General features: G+C 37.5%; 1 protein-coding gene across 9 annotated transcripts in view; it reads left to right on the top strand.

Moving 5' to 3' along the window:
• The first annotated feature begins 2,357 nt into the window (after positions 1 to 2,357).
• The window catches only part of LOC5511308 (serine/threonine-protein phosphatase 6 regulatory ankyrin repeat subunit A-like), a 50,024-nt gene continuing 25,222 nt past the window's right edge, over positions 2,358 to 27,159 (top strand). The window contains exons 1-3 of one of the 9 annotated variants that reach the window (XM_048726010.1): positions 2,358 to 2,531; positions 4,029 to 4,160; positions 26,926 to 27,027. In XM_048726010.1, coding sequence (XP_048581967.1) covers positions 4,062 to 4,160; positions 26,926 to 27,027 — 201 coding nt within the window. In that variant the 5' untranslated portion in view covers positions 2,358 to 2,531; positions 4,029 to 4,061. Of the gene's footprint in view, positions 2,532 to 3,963; positions 4,161 to 4,975; positions 5,349 to 6,509; positions 7,251 to 8,359; positions 8,674 to 8,749; positions 10,600 to 13,416; positions 13,971 to 25,072; positions 25,670 to 26,083; positions 26,165 to 26,925; positions 27,028 to 27,159 lie in introns of those variants that run through there. The other 8 variants (XM_048726009.1, XM_032380641.2, XM_048726006.1 and 5 more) reach the window with 8 other exon arrangements.

Here is a 27,159-nt window from a genome sequence, read left to right as displayed (position 1 = left end):
TACGATATTTCCAGTATATGTTTTTATTCGAGTAAATCACTTACAAATGCCAAAAAGGTGAAGCTTTAATAAAGACGAATACGATATTCCCAGTGCATCACGAGTTACCTGCTGTACTGTCAAGTTGCCTGCTATATGTTTTTATTAAAGTAAATCACGAAAAAAGTTTCGTACTGTTATTTCAGTCAGAACTCTAGATGTCGACATTTTCCCCACGGTCACGTGATTGATGACGTCATATTTTTAAAGTTCATAATTGTAAAATCCCATGTGCTATTTGACATATTTCGAAAGTTTCGTAATGTTTTCTTAATAGGAACTCGAGAAAATATTTTTTCCCACGGTCACGTGATTGATGACGTCATGAGAATAACTAATATGGCGTTGTCTTCGTTATTACATTTGTACATTTATGTTAAAGTTTGATGATTATCAGTGAAAATGGGACGTAGATATTGTGACAATTGTGATGTAACGACTTGCCTGCTGGAATGTTCAACGTCACACAGTCACGTGATTAATAATATTTGATATCATACATGCATGAATATGTTTGTTGTACTTTTTGTACAATCGTGTCAAAATTTCGTGACAACCGGCCATATACCTGCCGAGATATTACACAAATCGTCCCATTTGAGTTGCCTGCTAACTTCACCGAGTTGCCTACTGAGTTGCCTGCCAGCTTTACTATGGTTCCTAAATCTATTGATAGTAGAACCTACGTACTGCTTGCTACACATAGAGCAAGTAATGAGATAAACAACAAAATCTGAATTATCGTCCAAGTCAAAATTAATGACATATTTCTTACTAGTAACCGAACTGCGAAACTCCCGCCCTTTATTAAGAAAGTTACAACCCTACACCTTTTACCGTCACACTTCCGACAATTTATAACCTGAGTACTATCCCCGGGGTACTATCCTAGCGAGTAAAAGATCTAATACTCCATCAGAGCAAAATGGTTAGTGCTCGAAACGTCATATGAAACTGCTCCCTTTCCCACAGGGTTTTTTATATAGTCTATATACCAATCATACAGGAGGAACCTGTATGAACCTGTATGACCCGTAGCCGGATTATATATTTTTTTAATACTGTAAGTCATCCCATATACGTTAACTAGCGAGCTCATAACTCATCAGTTCTTAAAAGAACCTGGATCCGACTTTTATAAATACCGAAATATAAATCATTTTAGAAAATATCACAATCCATTGATAATTTGACGGTTCATGCATGCATAGAGCTTAAATCTCACAGTGATTGGAGTGGATTGAGTTCGCTATTGAAATGTCATCTAAGGTACGGTAATACGAAAGCAAAATCGTGCAATTTTTGTGGCAGCATTTGCAAAAAAAGTTAGAAGGCGATGTTTGCGCGTTTTACTACCGGCGCACAAACTTTTGTCGCAGCAAAAGATAGACTTGTTCGTGCTGCTGATCCGCCATCGTTTTCCTCCGTGACACTGATGTGTGCTTGTTCAACCAATCACAAACCTTATTGCAACTGCTTGCGTATGATTTTTACTGCAAGACAAGTTGGGTTGATGTAGTAATACGGGCCACATCTCCGAGTTTTGTTGCAAAGAGTAGAACCATCTTCTACTTTCTTCAACTTGCAACAAATAATTTGCTGCGACAAAAGTTGGCACGCCGGGGGAAAAACGAGCAACGTCTTTTTGCACACAAAAGTTGTATGATTTTGCTGCTCGTATTACCGTACCTTTATTCTTTTTTGCGGGAGTTAAAGATTCGTCACACGAATCAGATATACCTTTAGTGCGAGTGTGACATGTTAATGCTACGGGCACCTACATTTCCAGTGACGATAATGTTTTATCCTATTATTTTTTTCTATTCTTCGATTATCTCTTAGGTTCTTGCTCTTGTTCTTCGTTAAAGATCATAGATCATCTGCACAACATCAAAGACATGCTTATACTCCTCTAATCTTGGAGTCCGGATTTATTTTACCCATCCAAACATCCCATCAGTTCATCAACAGTAATAGAAACAGTATTTTCACGGCTTTTCGCGGCGCTAAATGTACAGCAATGCATATTTTCACCAATATTTTGACTTTTGCTGCATTTTAAAATATACGCATCTTGGGCAAGGTGAGTTTATAATTCGATGAAAACTACTTTTTACAACAGCACAACGAAGCTAAATAGTCCGCCTCCCCTTTTATTATACCCTTTCGTTTAAAATGAAATAGTGCGTTCTGTAAATAGAATATTATGTTCACTAGTGGCTGTTGACTTAGGGAGTATTTGACGTCTAGTACATCGCCAGCTGCTCATTTAGCCGTTCACAAGCCGTCAAGTAATACACACAAGCACTTCGGTATATCCTCTTGCCTCTTTAGAGAGGCGTCCCAATGTCAAGTAACACTTCGAGATATTATGGTTTGCTATGAACGTTCTGTATTACTTGCTACTCAGCGAATCATTTTGAGGTTTTACGAGTTGAACATTCCAAGAAGCCTCTCAGAAGTGTCTCAGATCAACTAGATTTTGCTGAAAGGTAATGTTACCGAAAGAGCATCACTTTTTATTTTATTGTTGGTGGCATTTTAGCAATTCTCACATTCGATTTCTGATAATTAGACTAGATATAATATTAAATACTTCTTAAAAATTAGGAAGATACCAGGCTTTAAAATTCATGGAAATATAATTTATAGGGAGAAGATGCATGAGAATTTCTTTTCTTTGGCCGCCTAAGACTGAAGTTCAGGTCATTTCTCCCTATACGGATTCTACATCTCTATGGAATAACCTTTTAAAGTGCCTTTTTAAGTGCCTTTCAGTTTTTGCAGAAGTTAATTTTTACTTTGTGATTATATCAGAATAGAAGAACGCCATGATACTTTCATTATTAACTATAATGATATTCAAACATCATTTAATCACCTTGAGCTTTTTAGGTTATAAAACTCTTACATAGTATTTCTCCTAATTTAATTATCTTGAGAATCGAACAAGTTCTGTGAGGATGGGAAAAATCTTCCTTGTTAAAAATATCCCCTATACACTAATTGTTTTTCCCAAAGGCCTTTTAATTAGAACTGTTCTTTGTATTAAATTTTATTGTCATTTTCTAGATGGGAGACTTTTCGGATTAACTCACCTATTGTTTACTCTTATTTCTTTTCACTTTTTCATTACTTCTCCCAGAACTTAAATTAATCTGGCTTCAAAAGAGCGAGAAAATGACCGTTTATTTGAATATTTAATATACTAGATTTAAGCTTAAATGGTGCGAATTGTTCAGCATGATCTTATTTTCTATAATAATCCCAAGTTTATTATGACTACGAGCAGTTTTTTTTGCCGAACACCTTTATTTTGTCCTTGCGCAAAAAAAACTTTCTGAAGCGAGATAACTACGACATTGCTAGGCCAAGGTCTTTTTGGGTTTCCTAAAATACCCAATCGTTTTTCACCAAGCGAGCGGTGTGTAACGTTATAGACTAAAACTATTGGTAATTTATGTTCTGATTTCAATAGTATCTTGTATAGCATAGTAGCAATACCTTCATAATATCAGTAGTATTACTCGACCATTAAGCTTAGAGTCAATGGTGTCTACATTCAATGATCGAGCCCCGCGGAAGGGGACTCTCCAGAAAAGTTGACGGGGTGATCGTCCTATCTTTTAGGGCATAAAATTTCGACCAGCTGCTATCCCTTAGGGGGAGTTTACCGTTTTTTTATTTTCGATTCTGATATCTCTTAGGTTCAAAAATTTCTCTTACCATACCCAATTTGCTATCTTTTAGAGCTTAGAATTTCTGATGACCACACCCAAGTTCCCATCCCTTCGGGTTAGAATTGACTTTGCAGACGATCACCCCCGTCTGTTTTTATCGGAGTCACCTTCTGGGTATCGTACCATATCGTGAGAACTGCGAAAAGCGCGGAAACACGCTCATCAATGTTTTTCCCCCTTTTAGATCTTGGTAGCTCCAGGGTAAGTGGAGGAAAGATAAATGGATGCTCACTGTACGATGGTTTGTAGTTTCCCTAGGAGGGTCTTCTGGGGAGCAAGACCATGAATGGACGCTCAATATACGATGCGCTAGTGCGAGAATGGAGGTCTGGGAACCAGTCCATCACGATCAAGTCCTTCGAGCTGCTCCCAGAAACAATAGTGAGTACTGAACCGTGATCGTGGTGTGTCTACGTGACCTGGCAGATTCTTCCGAAAGCTCCATGAATGGCGTCCATCCCTTTAAGTGAAGCAACGTCACCGGGGCGGCGGAAGGGGAGGGGGGGTGCCCCATCTTTGAAAGTAGGGGGGGGGGGGGGGGCAGCGCGCCCCAGTTTTCTGAGCGGATTATATATGAACGTTTTTTAAAACCAACGGGTTTTAAGCGGTACATAAGCAACCGACAACAAATTTGTTGAACAGTTTTAAATCCTGTGCATAAAAACCTAGGTTGTCCCGATCCCCCGAGTTTTTATAAATAGCGCTTAAGAATTAGAAACCAACAGCCACGCCTCCTCCCTGAAACCATGCTAAACGATTTTTTTTCTAAAGTAAGCAGCGAAATCCTACTTAACAACCCTACCCAACACTTTTCAAAGCACACTTTCCTTAGATTTGATGATGGATCTGCCAGGCTACTCGAAGTCAGCATGAAAGCCTCTGCCATATTAGAAAGTGCGAGTGTGCGCGCGGGGGCGGCTGTCCCACCTACCCAACCTTTCGCATTGCGCAAAATTGTGTATGTATTCAACAGGTTCAAGCCATTTAACCATCAAAAATTATTTAAATAGAAACAAAAGCACATGCGCCTTCACTGGACAAAACTTGCAACATAAACAAACCTCGGTGTAGTGCGGATTGGCCCTAATATTTTATGCACTGACTAGATCATACTGTATTCAGACACGAAAGCGCATTTCCGTTTCCGCTTGTCAAACAAGGTCAAAGATCAAAACCTCCGACAAAACGACGAAAAACATCTTTGTCCATTCAAGCACCTTTCGCACATTTGCGAATTTAGTCCGCACGTCTCCGGACATGAAAATCTTACTGTATGGGTCTAATCATCTTATAAGCAAAGAAATGATTCGGAGAACTCTTCTTGAATCTCACTAACAGCATATTGGAGGAGTCTTACCGCAATAGTACTGAGAGGTTTAGAGAATGTCCGATAAGTTTCGAAACGTAGCGCATGCCGCAATATTTACGAGTAGAAACGCTGGATCGGTCTCTGGAAGTCGTCGCGGTTATCGTGTGCGCCAAGTTGTTGGTCACCGTCCTTACAGCGACGGGTACAATATAGAAGATGGGGGTGATTCGCCTATACTATTTCCCACTCGCGCAGAGCTGGTGAGTAGCGCCAAAGAACCATTAGTTGGTAAAAGCGTATTTACTGAAGTGATAAACGCGGGGTCAAACGCTGTTACTACTCTCTTGAGTGGCTTCTTGATTTATATCTACCTGGTTTTTATCGTTTCTTTACGTTGATTTGCCATTGAACAGTATACGATGGCTATCGTGTTATTCTTTCGAGGAAAGCTGTTATTTAATCCTCTATATACACTAGCAAAACACGATGCTTAGAAAGCGGATAGGATAGAACGTGTTCGGCTTGCGCACTACGGCGCCGCGTTGAAAGTTGGGTTTTGTCACATCTATGAATAACCTGTCGAGGTAGACACGAGCGATACCGATATCGATATAACGATTTCCCATTGTCACACACTACACTATAGATACCATCCCCCCTTCCCCTAATCCAGCATTAGATTTGTTTTTGCTCCGACGAAACGTCAGGGCAATTACTCTTTTTCACTGAGGCATACAACATACTTTTTTAATGCTCGTCTACACCTCGCCTACGCAGACCATCTAGTTTTACTACAGCTTGCCTGTAGTCTTATACCAATTTATATGCTAGCCATTAAAATAATCGTATCTTCGCAGTATCGTGCTGTATAACTCATGATGCATAGAGGGTGTTAACATAAATGAAACAGCTTGATGCGCGCTTGTTTCCTTTGCAGCACCCGTTCGGTGTCGTTCACGCAACGTTCACCCACAACTTTCACGCAACGCTTACCTATAACAGCTGTATAGGAGTGAAACTAGATGCGCATTGGCTATCAATCGACCTTTTCGATAATCAATTGCAATGTCCAGTGCTTATCACGAACACCGTCAGACCTTTTTTTTTATGTCTTTAATATGTCCAGTTAAAACTACCCATATGTTATTTTTCGTTGGGGGTCTACAGAGTCTAAGAATCTAAAAATAGCAAAATATGATCATATATAGCAATGCTTAGCAACGAAATATTGGTATTATCAAGTAGTAGCCAAAATTGATAGTTGTCGAAGAAAATGAGTGGCCCTTTGGGGGTATTTCTCACAAGAATTCAAGTATTCAAACGCAAAAGCAAGCGTATTTTAAAGAATGTCAATCGACCACTGATTTGTTATTGTTTATATAAAATACATTGATCTGTCAAAAATAAACTTTCAAATATTTTTTAAGATAACCATCCAGGATTAAAGATGAGTTATTTGCTTATTGCCGATGGAAATGTGACCCGGTTTGTGCAGGGTAGTAGAATTGATGGCTTGATTGGCCTTCTTCACTATAAGTGAGAATCGTTGGAACTTCCGCATACGAAAATCAAACACTTTGCGCACTTTTGCGCTTGTATTAAGTTATGTTGAACTAACTATGAACTAACCTTTTCAAAAAAACCCTTAACAGCCACTTGAACCCCTAGACTTACGCATAGATTAGTGCAGCAAACTGTACAAAGAACGTTAGAAAAAATCCGGAAAGTAGGTGCTGTTTACAATCACAGTTCCGTGTTAACTCACGTCATTGAACGGAACTGTAAAATTAATTCTATTTATTTTGACATGAATGGTAACAAAGTGGCTGGTTGTTTAGTAGCAGTCCCCTTGTTGTAAGTGCCTTTTAAAGTGAGGTTGAACACCCCGTAAAAGTGTTAGGCATCAAGAAGGAAAGGCGGTTAACATCTTGGGTCCGTAATTCGCGTCAATGCAGAGAAAAAATAGAGGAAACTTGTTATTGGAGATGGATGAATTTTTCGACATGGTGTATACTGGCAAGAAGCGTGACTTTGATACTAAGCGTAGCCATGAGCGGTACTTGTTACAGCGGCTGAGCAAATCCTCAGCGGGTATGAGGCGAGGGAGACGCAAGTCAGATTCCGTACTGGCTTTCCACCCTTCGTGGCGCGTCAACTCATGGGTATGCTAGAAAAAAATACTTTAAAGGATATATGTATTGTTTTATCATAAACCATTATTATATTTACACTGTGAGAGAGATCTCAAATGTTAGGGATACCTGATATTTCAGATATTTTTTTGTTTTGTCGAGTTTCAAATGGTAATCAATTTTTTTTTTTTCAAATTGGGTTTTCAAATTATTGGGAAAAATATTTATTGACATAAAGCCGAATCGGTTAATTGCTAAGAACAGAAATTGGTTAGTGTTAGGATATAAAACAGGATATAAAACCTGCATTTTTTGTGTTGAGCCATATTCTTTAAAAAATGTATTATATCCTCTGTCACCAGTGTATAGGATGTCTCCAATAGCAAATAGTTGTAATGGCGATGAAGGTTTTTTAAGTGCGTTGCGAAAGTCTGATGTGTTATTTATAGCCCTTAATAGCTGGTAATACTAGCCTGGGTTTGAAGCACTTATATTTCAGTCAACGTAACTATGGGTATCCTTTAAAATAGACTATAGCCCTTAGACTATATAAATCAAAATGTCATCTTACTTTGTTACAGACTGGGACTTTAAGGGTAGTAACCTAATGAACTCTTATGTAGAAATAATGGAGGTAAAATGAAACTTATATTTGGCAAATGAAAAAGATAAACGGCAAACATAAAAGAGTTTTACAAGTGGCCGCTTTATGGAGGTGGACCACTTAATAGGTGGTCCCTAATATTTGAAACGTGTTCGTGTTATCGAGGTTCTTATCGCACGGTGTTATAGGATAAAGAGGGCCCTCGTGTCTGGTCAATTTCTATAAGACGCCGGGCCTCCCTGTGGCAATAGTAACCCCGCCTGAGAGGCCAACGAGAGGCCCTTTATCTCACGATTTTTATAGTTTCCAGTGTTAGATAAATATCAGTTCCCAAGGAAACATAAAGGTGAGGTCGCAACATAATTTATAATCCGCGTTTAACCTTGCGCGCTCACGTTATTTTAATATGAAACATTAAACCCTTCTACTCCTTTTTATATACATCCAACTTTATATAGAATAATATTATAGCCCGTGTTGAACTTTGTCCAATATGCTTAAAGAGTGCTCTTTTTTTGGATTAAAGACCGAAAGGTAGTGACTTTATTTTTCTAGAATAAGTTTCGTGACAAGTACAGTTCTTGAACACATGGTCACGCCAAGTGGGTCACGCTAGAAGTGTGATCAGGCGCGCTATCAGTTTTCAACATTCCACACTACCATGTCTCTCTCGCTAAGGCGCCATGTTCAATCGTACAAATCATTACGGAAAAACCCTCGACGTGTGACAAGAAAGATATAGAATAGAATATGGATTCAGCGAAAGCTCGAGCGCTTTTGAGATCTCGTGTGAGTACATTGAGCTCCAAGGAATGGACGGAAGCCGATTACATCACTGCGACTGTCGAGGTACACAAAGCTTACAATCTAATATTTGTGATAAATAAGCTGTGTAAACTCTAGGTTCCATAGTTATTTTTACTATTTTGCATCTGTTATAGTAACTTTATCTCGTACATTAATTTTAAGGCAATATTCTGCCATTGTCCCTTTTGACATGGTAAACGTTCTCTTTAGGGAAAAATGAATACAACAGATCGATCTTAGGTGACTGTCATAAGTTATAACCAGTTTTTAATGAGATAAATATACTTCTGTATAACGATGAGAAACTATGGCTCGTTCGATAACCTCGCGCTCAATGGTAGCAAGATGCTCGGTTTTTTTTTTAATATAAAAGGATACAAATAAAACTCGTGTTAAGTATTACGTATTTAACCCTTGGCCGATGGAAGTAGACAATCAATAGCTAAAATATCAAGCATCTGTAAGACATCGAAGACAATGCTACAATCGTAGCTATCATGGCTCCTTTATACCCCTAAGTCATCACTATGATAACTGGAAGAATTATTCCAAATTTGATAAAAGTTTCTAGCTGATCTTGCCCATATATTAATGGTTGAAGAGACCTATTTGATTTCGAGAAAATTCTGACCTTTTGAAGCTCTCAACACAAAATTTGTTAAAATCTTCATCAGTATCATAGAAGATTGCTTAAAATACATAACAATATTGTTATATATAATGTTGCGATACTGTTACTTTAAAGACTGTTGCGTGACTGATGTTTTACTGAAGCAATATGTTCTATGAAAATAAGATGTATAAATTGGTAGGGAAATAAATCTGCTCCTTTCTAAGGGTGAAGCATTAAAATGAACAATTAAAAAGAATTTTCAAAAATGACAATTATATAGGAATGGACTTCCGAATAACCGATATATACGTTTTTGCTAGCTATTGCTTTCGAGAACGTTGCCTAGTCCTTTTATCTGGTGTCTATCATTTGTTAGACTGTCACCAAGCCAACTGTTTTGGTTTTTTTATTGTCTCCCTTCTTATCTTGAAGCATTCAAACAATATCCCTATCCACTTTTAAAACACAGCTGGTTGATTTTAAAACGTGTATTAGTATACATATATATTTATACATGATATTTGTCTCTATGAGTTGTTCATTTTTCATAGATGACAAAAATGGACGATGTTCCACCGTCACGTGACTCGTCACGTGACTTGTGGACCCTTCTTAGCCTAAAAAGACTTGTTCCAAGATTGCTTGTCTGATGGTGTTTACACAGTAGAACACCCCCTACTTGCACATTGGAAAACATATCGTGATTTTATCTAAGTGCTGTTTTTTTGTAATTACTCTTTTGGTGGCTGATGACTATAGGGTTAGTCTTGCACGCATTAAAACTAGCTTGCACGGAAAACGTCTTGGCTTTAGTTCAATATCTGCTATCGACTGGGCAGGCAGAGGACATGGGTTAACTAATGACAGGCGAACACTATTTCAAGTAGTTATGAAAGATTGTTTTCTTAATGAATTTCCTCTTGGACCTTCAAGCTGGCAGCGCTGTCATTAACTGTAAAAATGCTTTTGTTGTGAATAATATATGACACTTTACCTAACCGGAAAGGCTCCGAATGGGTTTGCCAACCGCCATGCTTTCCACGCGGAGTCGGTTGCCCAATAGTATCTGAGGCCAAGAAATCAAGAGAAACCTGATCTGTTTAGTTCGTGAGACTCATGGATGGAACTGGCGCGAGCCACACGACATGCTGAATAGCTCAGCAGATGCTAAAGTTGGCCATTGTATTTTTTATAACAATGAGCTACAACTGGGGCCAAAATTCAGCTATACAATGGCGCATTGTTGGGTATAAGAGAGGGTGTTGAACATGCGAAAAGTCTGCCGAGTCGTGGAATTTTTGTCTCTATCTGATTCCACATATGGACGGCTTTGCGAAACAGTACCAGAGTTTAAGGTAAATGTTTTTATTTCTTTTTAGTGACTTTGAAAATAAATAAGCGATCATTACTACATTTGTAAAGAGAATACTTGCACAATTCATTTTACATATATTATAGAAGCTAACACATTAGATATTTCCTATATTTTTGTATTTCTTTAACTTGTATAAAAAAATGTAAAACTCTAACTTAACTGAATGCATTTTCGTTCATATTTTGTTAAATAAACCGTCTTGTAGATGTCAATGTACGATAAGTGCGCGATAAATGAGTTTCCTAATTCCAATGAACACATCAAATGCTGTTGTTGTTTTTTAATTTAGACAGAGATGGACAGCTTTCTGTTGGGAATCGGTGTTTATCCTTGGGTATTAGAGACATAGCTTGACCTATTGATCCCGTTTTGTACGGATAATGTAATCGTTAGATCATCTTCCCGTCTAGTAATATCCGTGCAACCTTCCACCGAGGTCAGTACCAGTTGTCCAAGATTAATGTGCACTCGGTACGCTCTGATATAGCACCACAGCAAAAACCTGATAAAAAGCTCTTAGAAACAAGCTAACAAGCTGATTTTAAAGTCGATATATGATAGCATCAAAGAACTAATTCGTGTACGATAAAGAGTAAGGTATATTATACAAATGAGATAGCGGGAATGACTTTTCCTCAGTGTTAATCTTATTAATCACATGTCACTTAAAGTTAAAAAAAAAGCACGTTCTTATTTTTTGTATGAATCTGAAAGATGTAAAACCATTGCTATAGCAACTGTAAGTAAAATCACGCTACTAAATCATGCAACTTCGAGCGATTCCATTCCTCTTTATCCGTTTCCGCTAAGCGCTTTAAGTCAGTTTGTATATCATGCAAATCCTAATAAAGCATTGTTTTCTAACCTACATAGCGAGTCATTGTTTTGACTGCTTGTAGTTGGCCCAAGGGGCGGTTATCCGAATGGATCATCAGAGGCGGCGCACGCAGAAACGCACGTGCGTACTTTTCACTGACACCTGAGTAGGGCGCCTGGATGGTTATTCCATTTTTCGTGTCATTAAAGGATGCCATTTTTGGAGCTTTACATGTATGGAAAGGAAAAAATCAGCAGCTTTAAGTACAATATTATGTAAGCTTTTAAAAGTCAATTATGCCGCCATTTAACGCCTTGGTCCAATATTGAGTCACGCAAAGCATATCCACCGGTTTATTCAAGCGAGTAAGTGAGATACTTTAAATCATACACTGTTATTTAAGTATTAGACTTCAATCGTGGATTATTATTTTAAATTTGGTTTTGTAAATAGACCGTTGTTTTTTTTTCAGCATATTGAATAACGAATCAACAGTTGCACGTGGTTGACGCGAAGAACTAAATTAGGCCCGAAACTCTATTATGATTCTTTTTAATAGGGACCCTAAACAAGGACCTGCGGTATTAAAGGCGTGTGCAAGATGGCCTTAGCTGTCAATATTCCGTCGAGCTCTGAAGAAGCTCTATTATATTGAACGCAATATTTTTAATTTCTATCCCTAAATTAATGAAAACGTATAAAAAGACGCCGTTTTTATTCATCTAATTATCCAACGATAATAATCGGCAGTCTCAAGTAAAAAAAAAACGACCATTCGATGTCTCTTTTGGATTTATGATGGCGAAGAGACGACGGCCCTTGGTTAGATTTATATAAAAAGATGGTTGGTAAGGCGCTCTTAAATCTTGCTCACGCGACGTCTCCTGAACCTTCTTTTGTATACAGTACAATACAGTACAGTAAAAACCCGCAAGTAACAAAGTACATTTTGCCAAGTTAGCCCTTACAGGTCCTTATACAAAAATAATTTCTTAGTGCAAAGTTAGGCTATTTAGATTCTTACAGAGTCTTTGGCAGCCTCCATTTTGCACTCCTAGTAAAATACGAGCCGTGAAAATCCATCACGATTTCAGGAGAACAACGTTCCCCAAATCGATTTCCATCAGTAGATTTGGAAAGCTATTGTGATGTTTTCGATTGATCTTAGCAAATTAAGTATAAACCTTTGTTTTTAGGTAATTATTTCAAATGTCTCCGAATTATGTGTCTTTTATTATTGAATGAAACGATAACAAAGGTGTGGCTGACTAGGGCTCTTTAATTTTTATGGCCCAAATAATGTCATGGCTTCAGCAAATTACTGTTCATCCCATTTCTCCTTTGCTTTTTAAACAAAAGAAAGTATAAACATTTTAAATTTACATAATGTACTGTATCATGAGTTGTACAAGCTAATGTTTTTTGGGAACATAGGTTCTTAAATGTAAATTTTTTAAAAATTATTACTTGAAAATTAAGAACCTACTTTGAGCCTAAATTCTAGGTTCTTACTTGCGTGTTTTTACTGTATTATGTCAGCCTCTTCGTATTGTTGAGTAATTCGCGATCCACGTAAAGTGACAACTAAGGCTAGGTCGACGTACCTCAGACCTAGCCCTTAAGCATGTGAGCCCGCGTTCCTTGGCATTCACTTGTAAGCGTAGATCCTCCATACACCTATTTCAAACAAGGTTGCCTTTGAGAATCCATTGAATTACTTAATTGAACTACTTTTAGTATTTTAGCTCAACAAGTAAACAATATTAAATTTTCGAAGAGCGAGGACCTCGTCCACATTTTTGACATAAAACGAAGAAAGATTGAAAATGTAGAACTTTCCTTCTCAAGTATTTCTTTCTGCTCTACCAACAGCACGAGAAAGTCTAAAAACAGCAACTACGAAAATTGTCTTTCTCCCCAATTTAGGCACCGGGGCAATGGACGCCGAATTCAAAACAAGGAAGTTCCAGCTCTCGAAAACAAGGAAAACGTAATTTGAAAACGACTTTTAGAGAGTTCTCCGGTTTTTCTGGGGATATATTTCTTGGGTTGAATTCCACTTCCTGTCTCGGTAAAGCTAACAGCTTCACTTATATACTTAACAGAGCCCTTGGCGCACTTTACTTCTACATCCCAATAAACTTGTCAAATGGAGAACAGAAATGCAAATAGGTGACATTATTGGCACTCTCAGATATTGCACTGCGAGCCGATACGCGTCGAGTTGGAGGATTTATATTCTTGTAGTCTCCACGGTGTAACTTTGTGGCGCCACAAATATCACTAAGAAACGAGAAAAGATCCAACACGAATCAAAACTACGTTAAACAACAAGCTGTTATTTCAAGTTTTGAAATGATTTAGTTGCTAAGAATGAGACCCATCTACTTGGGCTTTGAATTATGGATGAAAGACTGGACCGTCGAGTTGAAGGTCGGGGGGTGTCTGGTTCTCGGTGTGTACGGACATGGAGCACGGCGGGATGGCAAAGCGACCAGGAATACATCAGCGGGCTGGCCCTGGCTTGCAATGAAGTGAGTCAATCTAGTTCACGGTTAGTGTTTTATTAGTGGAGTCAACCTAGAGCACTGTTTAAGGACAGTTTTATCGAGGTGAGGCTTAGCTCGTTTTTGCAGCGAAAATAAAAACCATAGAAAAAATTGCATTTTTGAAAACTGAAAATTCTCAAAATAACATTTAAAAAACACTTAACAAATAATGCCGTTTTCAAATTGACCAAAAATAAAAGGAAAATAAGTTTTTATTTTTAATAAAAGAATATAAAATACATTTTTATTTTTATTAAAATGATATATCAAAAAGGGGATTGCATCTATCATTATCGAGCCCTGGAATCACTGAAAAAGAAAATTGATTGCATTATAAGAAAGAGATATATCATTGATGAGATGGCAACGTTAGCCATTTAAGTCCGAAAATATGTTGACCAACCGACTAACCTTTCGGCGAAACAACAATTAAAATCATATATTGGTTTTGTCTTTGAGCTATAGGTCAAAGCCTGTCAAATGTCAACTGTAAGCGATACGCGACCCTCAATACACTTTATCCACGATAAAATGGTTTACTTAGCACAACAAGTATTGCATTTTGACAGGTAATTTAACGCACTGAGTCTCACAACCATTTTATGTATTCTATCGCAATTACTAAACCCTTGCTTTTAAACCTTTGTTTGTCTGTGAAGTGCTGTTATATTAGGGACCAAAGACTGGTGACTTTTCCTCTTTGGATTTTTTTGAGGTCAGTTATCTTGCGCGATTGTTTTATCCGGATTGTCGCTGAGTTTTCAATCCAAAGGATTGCATGTACGGATTTTTATTTTGGATTTTTCCATATCAACCCGTCAAATATCAAATAACATATACACCATTAGAAAATTCGTTGTAATGTCTATGGTGAGATTACAAATGCTAATATCAGATAAGATGTTTACCTACCGGCAGATCTCTTCTTCGGAAATGCGGATTTATGACGTCATGCGTATTGCTATGAAAGTGAAGGTTGGCTTTTAACTTGGACTGTTTCGATACAACGTTCCCTGAAGTTGAAATTACCGCCGGAAGTAGTGAGAAGTCAGAACGAGCCCCTACTTCTTGCTTAAAAATTACATAACCTATATGTTATTACTTTATAAATTTATAAACTTTATAAACTCTGCCCTGAAGAAGTCTTATTAAAGACGAAAATTTGGCAGAGTCGAATTCCATTTTTGGGTGTATGAATACATTGTTCTTGTACGAGATCACGGCAGTTTGGGCTTTTTGAATCTACCATTTATGAGTATGTATGAATACATTTTGGTGTATGAATACATTGTTCTTGTACGAGATCACGACAGTTTGGGCTTTTTGAATCTACCATTTATGAGTATTTATTTTTTCTAAATAATTTAAAGATGCAGCTTTTTTTTGTTAGAGGAACAAACTGAAACTAAATTTGTATTTTGTATATTTTATGTGTCATACGCCGGGCCATATACCTCGTGTGTACACCGGGCCATATGCTATATGTGCATCTTGCATGCCGTGATTGCCATAAGCCGGACCATATACCGTGTGTGCATATGTTATATATAGTGAATGTCATACGCCGGGCCATATACCGTGGGTGCATGATATATGCAGAGAATGTTATACGCCGGGCCATATACCATGTGTGCATGTTATGTGCCGTGAATGCCATTCGCCGGGCCATACACCGTGTGTTCATGTTATATGTAGTAAATGACATACGCCGGGTCATATACCGTGTTTTTATGTTATATGTAGTAAATGTTATACGCCGGACCATATACCGTGTGTGCATATGTTATATGTAGTAAACGTCATACGCCGGGCCATATACCTCATATTTACATGTTATATGTAGTAAATGTCATAAGCCGGGCCATATATCGTGTGCGCGTGTTATATGTAGTAAATGTCATACGCCGGGCCATATACCGTGTGTGCATGTTATATGTAGTAAATGTCATACGCCGGGCCATATACCGTGTGTTCATGTTATATGTAGTAAATGTCATACGCCGGGCCATATACCGTGTGTGCATGCTATATGTCGTGAATGTCATACGCCGGGCCATATACCTCATATGTACATGTTATATGTCGCGAATGTCATACGCCGGGCCATATACCTCATATGTACATGTCATATGTCGCGAATGTCATACGCCGGGCCATATACCTCATATGTACATGTCATATGTCGTGAATGTCATACGCCGGGCCATATACCTCATATGTACATGTTATATGTCGTGAATGTCATACGCCGGGCCATATACCTCATATGTACATGTCATATGTCGTGAATGTCATACGCCGGGCCATATACCTCATATGTACATGTTATATGTCGCGAATGTCATACGCCGGGCCATATACCTCATATGTACATGTTATATGTCGTGAGGGGCATATGCTGCGCGTGTTACCCTTGTCACTCCGATGAGATTTTCTCAGCTAATTTCTTTGATATTACCCCATACATATATTTATATTAGGAAAAAGAACACAATATCATCTCAGTTGTAAATATACTTTGATGCAATATATAAATTTCCTACACTGCAAATATTTTTACCGGCGTCACGCAGACTACGATATTGTAAAATGCAGAAAACATGTCTTTTGTGTTTTATTTATGTTGGGCTCTTTAGCTTGAAGCCCATATATTCCGTTTTAATAACCTCTTTGTGCAGGGGAAGCACAGGCAATCCACCTCATGCGCATGAATTTGAGATGGGTTCAGCGCAGCGTGCGCGCTTCATTTACATCTGAGTGATGAGTGGTCAAAAACAGACAAATAAAATTCGAAAAAACCTTGAGGTTCGTTCTTTCACTTTTTTCTCCAAAAAATCAGATTAGAAATAAAATGTATTCTTCCCTCTTTGCAGTGGTTGGGTAAATTGGCTATTTATAATAATAATAACAACAACAACAACAACAACAACAACAATAATAATAATAATAATAATAATAATAATAATAATAATAATAATAATAATAATAATAATAATAATAATAATAATAATAACGACGACGATGATAATCATTATTATCAAAGTCAGTTTTACATTTGCTGTTATATATCGCGTACCACGAAAATAGCAGTTTCTTTAATAGCAGGTAAGGAAGAATGTATGGGGTGGTTCAGTATTTCTAGATCTTTTTTATATAGTTTACAGTCTTGCTTGGCTAGTATTTCTCTTATACAAACACGTGTAGATACGAACCGGCGTTTATTACAGCTATCTAAGAATGACTGAATAGTAGTTAATTCGTCGCATGCCCCGTAAACGCTTAAGCCGTAAGTGATACATGGCAACACCCGTATTACATTAAATGATTAAACGCTTATATCAAAATAAATTTTGAGTGGAACTCCACCTCCGACTTTTAAGTCTTTTGGATTTCAAGTTTGTCCGCGCACGTGACCACAAAAGTTATTTGTTTTTATTACAATCCTGTTTTATTACAATACCTCACGTATTCACGTAGTCACAATAGATTTCTGCTTTTAGCAAATTTCATTAACAAATTATAAAAATATTAGCCAATCATACCAAGTGTAAAACTATAATCATAAAGCAATTATCATAAAACTATTATAATAAAAGTAATTCACCAGTCACAGTAGCGCTAGTGTCATTAGCCAAACATCATAGGGCTAATCTCATTAGCCAATCAAAATAGTGCTTGTTTGATAAGCTAATCAGAATAGTGCTTATCTCATTAGCCAATCAGAATAGTGCTTTTTTGATTAGCCAATCAGAATAAGCGCCAAATTATTAGCCAAACAGAATAGCGCTTGTGTTAAACAAGCGGAAGTAGTGAGAAATCAGAACGAGCCCCTAACTCTTGCTTAAAAATTACATAACCTATATGTTATTACTTTATAAATTTATAAACTTTATAAACTCTGCCCTGAAGAAGTCTTATTTTAATAAAATAAAAAAGACGAAAATTTGGCAGAGTCGAATTTCATTTTTTGGTGTATTGTATTCATTGTTCTTGTACGAGATCACGACAGTTTGGGCTTTTTGAATCTACCATTTATGAGTATTTATTTTTCTAAATAATTTGAAAATGCAGCTATATTGCAGTATATTTTATGTGTCATACGCCGGGCCATATACCTCGTGTGTACACCGGGCCATATGCTGTATGTGCATCTTGTATGCCGTGATTGCCATAAGCCGGACCATATACCGTGTGTGCATATGTTATATGTAGTGAATGTCATACGCCGGGCCATATACCGTGTGTGCATGATATATGCAGAGAATGTTATACGCCGGGCCATATACCATGTGTGCATGTTATATGCCGTGAATGCCATTCGCCGGGCCATACACCGTGTGTTCATGTTATATGTAGTAAATGACATATGCCGGACCATATACCGTGTGTGCATATATTATATGTAGTGAATGTCATACGCCGGGCATAATATAGTGTGTTCATGATATATGCAGAGAATGTTATACGCCGGGCCATATACCATGTGTGCATGTTATATGTAGTAAACGTCATACGCCGGGCCATATACCTCATATTTACATGTTATATGTAGTAAATGTCATACGCCGGGCCATATACCGTGTGTGTGCATGTTATATGTAGTAAATGTTATACACCGGGCCATATACCGTGTGTTCATGTTATATGTAGTAAATGTCATACGCCGGGCCATATACCGTGTGTGCATGCTATATGTCGTGAATGTCATACGCCGGGCCATATACCTCATATGTACATGCTATATGTCGTGAATGTCATACGCCGGGCCATATACCTCATATGTACATGTTATATGTCGCGAATGTCATACGCCGGGCCATATACCTCATATGTACATGTTATATGTCGTGAGGGGCATATGCTGCGCGTGTTACCCTTGTCACTCCGATGAGATTTTCTCAGCTAATTTCTTTGATATTACCCCATACATATATTTCTATTAGGAAAAAGAACACAATATCATCTCAGTTGTAAATATACTTTGATGCAATATATAAATTTCCTACACTGCAAATCTTTTTACCGGCGTCACGCAGACTACGATATTGTAAAATGCAGAAAACATGTCTTTTGTGTTTTATTTATGTTGGGCTCTTTAGCTTGAAGCCCATATATTCCGTTTTAATAACCTCTTTGTGCAGGGGAAGCACAGGCAATCCACCTCATGCGCATGAATTTGAGATGGGTTCAGCGCAGCGTGCGCGCTTCATTTACATCTGAGTGATGAGTGGTCAAAAACAGACAAATAAAATTCGAAAAAACCTTGAGGTTCGTTCTTTCACTTTTTTCTCCAAAAAATCAGATTAGAAATAAAATGTATTCTTCCCTCTTTGCAGTGGTTGGGTAAATTGGCTATTTATAATAATAACAACAACAACAACAACAACAACAATAATAATAATAATAATAATAATAATAATAATAATAATAATAATAATAATAATAATAATAATAATAATAATAATAATAATAATAATAATAATAATAATAATAATAATAATAATAATAATAATAACGACGACGATTATAATCATTATTATCAAAGTCAGTTTTACATTTGCTGTTATATATCGCGTACCACGAAAATAGCAGTTTCTTTAATAGCAGGTAAGGAAGAATGTATGGGGTGGTTCAGTATTTCTAGATCTTTTTTATATAGTTTACAGTCTTGCTTGGCTAGTATTTCTCTTATACAAACACGTGTAGATACGAACCGGCGTTTATTACAGCTATCTAAGAATGACTGAATAGTAGTTAATTCGTCGCATGCCCCGTAAACGCTTAAGCCGTAAGTGATACATGGCAACACCCGTATTACATTAAATGATTAAACGCTTATATCAAAATAAATTTTGAGTGGAACTCCACCTCCGACTTTTAAGTCTTTTGGATTTCAAGTTTGTCCGCGCACGTGACCACAAAAGTTATTTGTTTTTATTACAATCCTGTTTTATTACAATACCTCACGTATTCACGTAGTCACAATAGATTTCTGCTTTTAGCAAATTTCATTAACAAATTATAAAAATATTAGCCAATCATACCAAGTGTAAAACTATAATCATAAAGCAATTATCATAAAACTATTATAATAAAAGTAATTCACCAGTCACAGTAGCGCTAGTGTCATTAGCCAAACATCATAGGGCTAATCTCATTAGCCAATCAAAATAGTGCTTGTTTGATAAGCTAATCAGAATAGTGCTTATCTCATTAGCCAATCAGAATAGTGCTTTTTTGATTAGCCAATCAGAATAAGCGCCAAATTATTAGCCAAACAGAATAGCGCTTGTGTTAAACAATCATATAGCGCTATATAGGCATTCAATTCCGACAACAAAGTTTAAATCAGAACCGATTGCCCTTTTTAAAAAAATATAGAATTATTTGAACTCACTAGCCTTACAATTTACTGGCTTATTTAAAGAAATTGATAACCGTCGTGAATTTAGTCCATTGAAGACCTTTTCCGACAGTTGTAGCAGATAAAACTCGTGTCACTTTGATAACAATTTTATAGTATATACAATCAAGGAAAATCTTTCAATACCGACAAAAAAGCTCAATTCAGATTCGCTTGCCCTTTCCCAACAAATATAAAATACTTTATACTCACTAGGTCCACAATTTACTGGGTTAATTGAATAATTTGAAAACTTTCGGGCATTTAGTCCATTGAGGACCTTTCCCGACTGTCGGGCATATAGCCACTGCAAATAAGGTAACTGAAAAGTTGAAAAAAACGTGAGAAATTCGTTATTTCTTTTTTCCTGTCCATCTTGAATAAACATTAACATGCAGTTTTTTTGCTAATCAAACCCTTTTTTTCCTTTAAAATCTAGCTTTTCCATGTTTTGCAAAAGAAGAGGGAAAATTTAAAATTTTACTCTAGCTTTTCCTCGATTTTTATCCTCCCAAAAGGCACGATTTTGCTTTGAGCATTTTTCATCTCTAACAGAAATGTAGAAACCTTGAATTACTGGAAGTATTTTTTTCCATTTCGCGAAAACAAAGAAAACAAAAAAAGTCACGGTTCACTTTCGGCAATTCGTCTGCTCACATCCAGCAGACGCTAAGATTCCGGTGCGTATCGTATGACGTGGCTCGTTTGTTTACATTCCAAGAGCATGTTTTTTGTGATGCTTGCGAATTTTTTTCCTACGGTATCCATAGGAAAGACACGGTTTGTATTGATGAGTGTGGAATGCTTAAGTTTTTGGCACAAAATTATTCAGTAACATAGGGCCTTCCCCTCTAGTTTGAAAAATAAAGCTCGCCCTCATAAAAGAAAGTTATTCAGGGATTGACGTAGCTCGATTTTCAGCAGTTTGCGTCCACCGTAGGGTCCTTACCTAATCAACGAGAAAATTGGGAGGCCGGGTCTGTAAAATATTCAATCCGATTCTTTACATAATGTAAGAAATATTGCTAATTCTTTTAACGATATCTCTTTATTAAAGGGATTTCTATTCCTATTTTCTAGAATATACTTTTGCGCGTCGTCTAATTTTAAAGAAATTTTAAAGAAAAATTTCCGTATTGTCGCGCGGGCCCGCTAATCGACCGCCCATACGGCGCGCACAACCGTTGGCATACAATAAGGAACTGGAGGGAACCAGTTGCGGTAGAGTGATATCACAACGCCTCCACAGTAGTGCAGCATGTGGGATAGTCTCTTGGGGTACAATTGAATTTGTTATATTATCGAATTCAAGACTATTCCACTGCGCTGAATTCCGTTTCTTTACATAATGTAAGAAATGTTGCTAATTCTTTTAACGATATCTCTTTATTTAAAAAGAATTTCTATTCCTACTTTATAGGATATACTTTCGCGCGTCTTCTTGTTGTTTTTTAAAGGACGATTTCCATATTGCCGCGCGGGCCCGCTAATCGACCGCCCAGAACGCGCGCTCAATTGTTGGCATACAATAAGGAACTGGAGGGAACCACCACCACCCGCAGTAGTGTGGGATAGTCGCTTGGGGCACATTGAATTTGTGATATTATCGAATTCAAGACTATTCCACCGCGATAAATTCCGTTTGGGTGACTTGTCGGAGAGACGCGATATCAATAGAACGCATGTTTTCATGTCCCATAAGGCACAATGTCCATAAGGCACAATGTCCATAAGGGACAATGTCCATAAGGCACAATGTCCATAAGACACAATGTCCATAAGACACAATGTCCATAAGGCACAATGTCCATAAGGCACAATGTCCATAAGGCACAATGTCCATAAGGCACAATGTCCATAAGACACAATGTCCATAAGACACAATGTCCATAAGGCACAATGTCCATAAGACACAATGTCCATAAGGCACAATGTCCATAAGGCACAATGTCCATAAGACACTATGTCCATAAGGCACAATGTCCATAAGGCACAATGTCCATAAGGCACAATGTCCATAAGACACAATGTCCATAAGGCACAATGTCCTTAAGGCACAATGTCCATAAGACACAATGTCCATAAGGGACAATGTCCATAAGGGACAATGTCCATAAGACACAATGTCCATAAGACACAATGTCCATAAGGCACAATGTCCATAAGGCACAATGTCCATAAGGCACAATGTCCATAAGGCACAATGTCCATAAGACACAATGTCCATAAGACACAATGTCCATAAGACACAATGTCCATAAGGCACAATGTCCATAAGGCACAATGTCCATAAGACACAATGTCCATAAGGCACAATGTCCATAAGGCACAATGTCCATAAGGCACAATGTCCATAAGGCACAATGTCCATAAGACACAATGTCCATAAGGCACAATGTCCATAAGGCACAATGTCCATAAGGCACAATGTCCATAAGACACAATGTCCATAAGGCACAATGTCCATAAGACACAATGTCCATAAGACACAATGTCCATAAGGCACTATGTCCATAAGGCACAATGTCCATAAGGCACAATGTCCATAAGGCACAATGTCCATAAGGCACAATGTCCATAAGGGACAATGTCCATAAGGCACAATGTCCATAAGGCACAATGTCCATAAGGGACAATGTCCATAAGGCACAATGTCCATAAGGCACAATGTCCATAAGGCACAATGTCCATAAGGCACAATGTCCATAAGGCACAATGTCCATAAGGCACAATGTCCATAAGGCACAATGTCCATAAGGCACAATGTCCATAAGGCACAATGTCCATAAGGCACAATGTCCATAAGGCACAATGTCCATAAGGCACAATGTCCATAAGACACAATGTCCATAAGACACAATATCCATAAGACACAATGTCCATAAGACACAATGTCCATAAGGCACAATGTCCATAAGGCACAATGTCCATAAGGCACAATGTCCATAAGGCACAATGTCCATAAGGCACAATGTCCATAAGGCACAATGTCCATAAGGCACAATGTCCATAAGACACAATGTCCATAAGACACAATGTCCATAAGGCACAATGTCCATAAGGCACAATGTCCATAAGGCACAATGTCCATAAGGGACAATGTCCATAAGACACAATGTCCATAAGGCACAATGTCCATAAGACACAATGTCCATAAGACACAATATCCATAAGACACAATGTCCATAAGACACAATGTCCATAAGACACAATGTCCATAAGGCACAATGTCCATAAGGCACAATGTCCATAAGGCACAATGTCCATAAGGCACAATATCCATAAGGCACTATGTCCATAAGGCACAATGTCCATAAGACACTATGTCCAAAAACTTAAGCATTCCACACTCATCAATACAAACCGTGTCTTTCCTATGGAACATGCTCTTGGAATGTAAACAAACGAGCCACGTCAAACGATACGCACCGGAATCTTAGCGTCTGCTGGATGTGAGAAGACGAATTGCCGAAAGTGAACCGTGACTTTTTTTGTTTTCTTTGTTTTCGCGAAATGGAAAAAAATACTACCAGTAATTCAAGGTTTCTACATTTCTGTTAGAGATGAGAAAACGCTTAGCGAAATCGTGCCTTTTTGAGGAGAAAGAAATCGAGCAAAAGCTAGAGAAAAAATTATTTCCCCCTTCTTTTGCAAAATATGGAAAAGATAGATTTTAATGAAAAATGTAGGATATTTTTCTGAACTCTTGACAAGGATTTTAATGTATTTTCAAGATCGAAAAGAAAAAAAGATTTCTTATTTCAATTACCTCTGAAAAGTGAAAAGTTCAAATTGCTGAAACTGGTCACGGATTGTTGCAGATGGTTATTCCCAAACAATTCTTTCTTCAATTTCTGCTAGCGTTCGGTGAAAAAGGTTTTTTTTCTTCTCGTGTGTTTTTAACGTTTTTCATTTTTCACTTTGCCTTTTCATAGTCGCGCTTTTGACGGATTTACAATAAATTCAAAAGGTTAAATAAATAAATGCGCCAAATATCGAGAAATCATTCCAGAAAATATTCAATTATTTTAGAAATCTGTAATGAGAGCTGAATTCATGTCGTTAGTGACAAATGAGAGAAAATGATTATTTTAAATGAATAACATACCAGTATTTCTCTTAGTCGAATTTATTTAATTTTATTATGATACCTAGATGCTTTGCATAGCAAATGAATGTTTTTTTTATTGCTATTTGGACTACATAGCCAAACCTCCGGATTTCTGTGTTTCTTGGGAAGATCAACCCGCCTCTGAGCCTATCCGTTAGCTACCTATCTATCTTGATATATGCTAACTAATCCCTTTTTTCTCTCAGAAGTAATTCCCATTTATCTTGGCTTTATCTGAACACTTAAAATAATCAGAAAATCCTCAGAGTACACATAGTAGGGTGTTCTCATCAAAAAAGCTCTTTATTAGTTCAAATCTTGTCGGGAAATCTTTCTTGTCGATGCGAAGCCCTTATAATTTTTAGCGCCATTAATATAAAACCCTCAAGTATTCTAAAATGGCAAACTTGCAAACTACGTTGAAATTGACACAGCACTGTTGTGTTTGCTTCACTTTGTAATGCACTCAATGTAATTATTTTTTATATCTTATTACGAGTTTTGTTTTCATTTAATTTACTCGGGCCATTCACAGTCCCTGTTTTGTCATTTGGCTTTGCCCATTTCCTCCTTACAGTTGACATAAATTAAGATCGCTCGCTTCGAGCTCACCGTGAACACATACACATCAAGGGAAGCCGCGTGTTGACTCAGACTAGAAAAAACACCTTGCCATACCGTGTTTGGACATCTACTTCACCGAAACCGTTCAGCGTTAGAGACCAACTACGCATGCGTCAACTAAAATTCACACCACAATGGACTAGAAAAAAAAGTGACTTGTGAATGGTATCATTAGGGGATTTAAAGGGTATGAAAGGGTGCAACAAAAGGCGCGAGATGTAATGCTATTTGTGAGGGCATTCGTGTCTGGCTAAACTAACAGAGTGGAGCTCTTTGCTGTGTAAAATGGCTTGGTCGAACTCGAGTTCCAACAACAGGCGACAGTCTCTACTGCCGTCAAGTCCGACAATGGGAACTGGCTCTTCTGCCCCAAGACGCGGTTCGCGCGCAATTCTCGAAATGAAAGATATCTCGCCTGCTTTACTCAAATGGGAGTTGGTTACACGGATCATGGCGCTTTCCCTGAAGGGAGACTGGTGTGGAGTAGACCAGTACCTTATACACTTGGAGAAGAATAATTTGGAATTGTCTTCTTCTGAAATCGAAGTAATACCATTATTAATGAATACTTTTTTACGACTTTTTTTTCCTTATTGTCCCCTAATTATTCATTTCGGATCTCCTACCAGTTTGACACCAATTTATTTTTTTATATATACCTTTTATATTTCTTGATTGTTTTAACCTTGCTTATGTGCGCATTCAAGGCCAAATATGTATCTTGACAGTAGCGTTTATTGTTAGCTTTGAGCTTATGCCATTGAAAATCTATTTGCGAGAGCTAAGGGAACTTGATCGTTCCCAAAATCAACATGCCTAGCGCGTGAAGGCGACGCAAATTACTATCTCATTAAGACACGAACCGAGCAAACCGACATAAAAAATGAACGGCGCTAACAACCTACTGATATTAATTAACTACTTTTTTTTCTCCGTCGTTAAATGCACTTAGGATCGTAGGGGGCATTTTACCGGGTTATTTCCGTAAACTAAAGCGCTGTCGCTTGGCACGAAGTTAATCAGTTGCCTAGTCGAGTCGTGGTGAGATTGTTTTTTTTTGTGTGGAATAAGAATCATGAATCAACCCTTGTTTTTTCATTTAGATATAATCACATCACAATCCACTTTTTTGTTATTTCTTTGAAAGAACCAAATTTTGTAACCCATGGTCTGATATGTTATGGTTTTCTTGCCCTGTAATTTTTTTAAATTTCACCTGTTAGGCAATTTGTTTTTTTTTTGGTAAATTAAAGTCTGCTTGAATAGTTACGACTAAACCTTAGGATAAAGAGTAGTAATTATTAACATGTTCTAAAATGTCACGGTCAAACATTAGCAGTTCTTACAACAAAAATATATTGCTTGGCTCTATCATGTTCTATGTTATTTATAATATCAGACTTTTAACATTACGTATTCTTCTTAATTACGTTTTTTTTTATAAAATCAGACTGAGAATTCATAGCATTGAGTATTCAATTTTCCTTTTCTGTCAGGTTCAGGTTTGGCAGCAAGTTCGTTTGCTCAGACTTCAGCTGACGCTTCCCTTGAATTAATCCCCGTTTGCCAATCTGATATTAAAACTAGATAGGCATAAAAGACGATCCATCCTTCCTTCAAATCAAAAGTCAAAAGGGAATGTCATGTTTAGTTAAGAACAAGTCATTAGAGATAGCGCTAAGCGAGCGGACGCGAAGGATTTTCATCAGAACTGATACAATCGTATTTTCTCTAAGGTCTTATTAGGTGTTTCAAGTAGGCTCTGAAGGTTGCTCATGTTTGCTTGCTTGCTCATTTTATAGGACAATGGGTTGACACCGTTGATGCTCGCAGCTCGGGACAGCAAACACAACATTGTGGAGAAACTTCTCGAACTTGGCGCCGTAGTAACGGATAGAGATAAAGTGAGTGGAAGAGATGCATGGGTAACTAGTGCGACTAATTGATATGTGCATTGAGCCTTATTTGTTGAATGCATTATATTAACTTTTTCTGGGTACATTAGGGAATTACCCTTTTATAAATGACCTGGTAGT

This window comes from Nematostella vectensis, chromosome 4 (genome assembly GCF_932526225.1).
Source record: "Nematostella vectensis chromosome 4, jaNemVect1.1, whole genome shotgun sequence".
Taxonomy (NCBI): Eukaryota; Metazoa; Cnidaria; class Anthozoa; order Actiniaria; family Edwardsiidae; genus Nematostella; species Nematostella vectensis.
The sequence above is the reverse complement of the archived record's forward strand: the minus strand, read 5'-3'. Positions and strand labels throughout refer to the sequence as shown.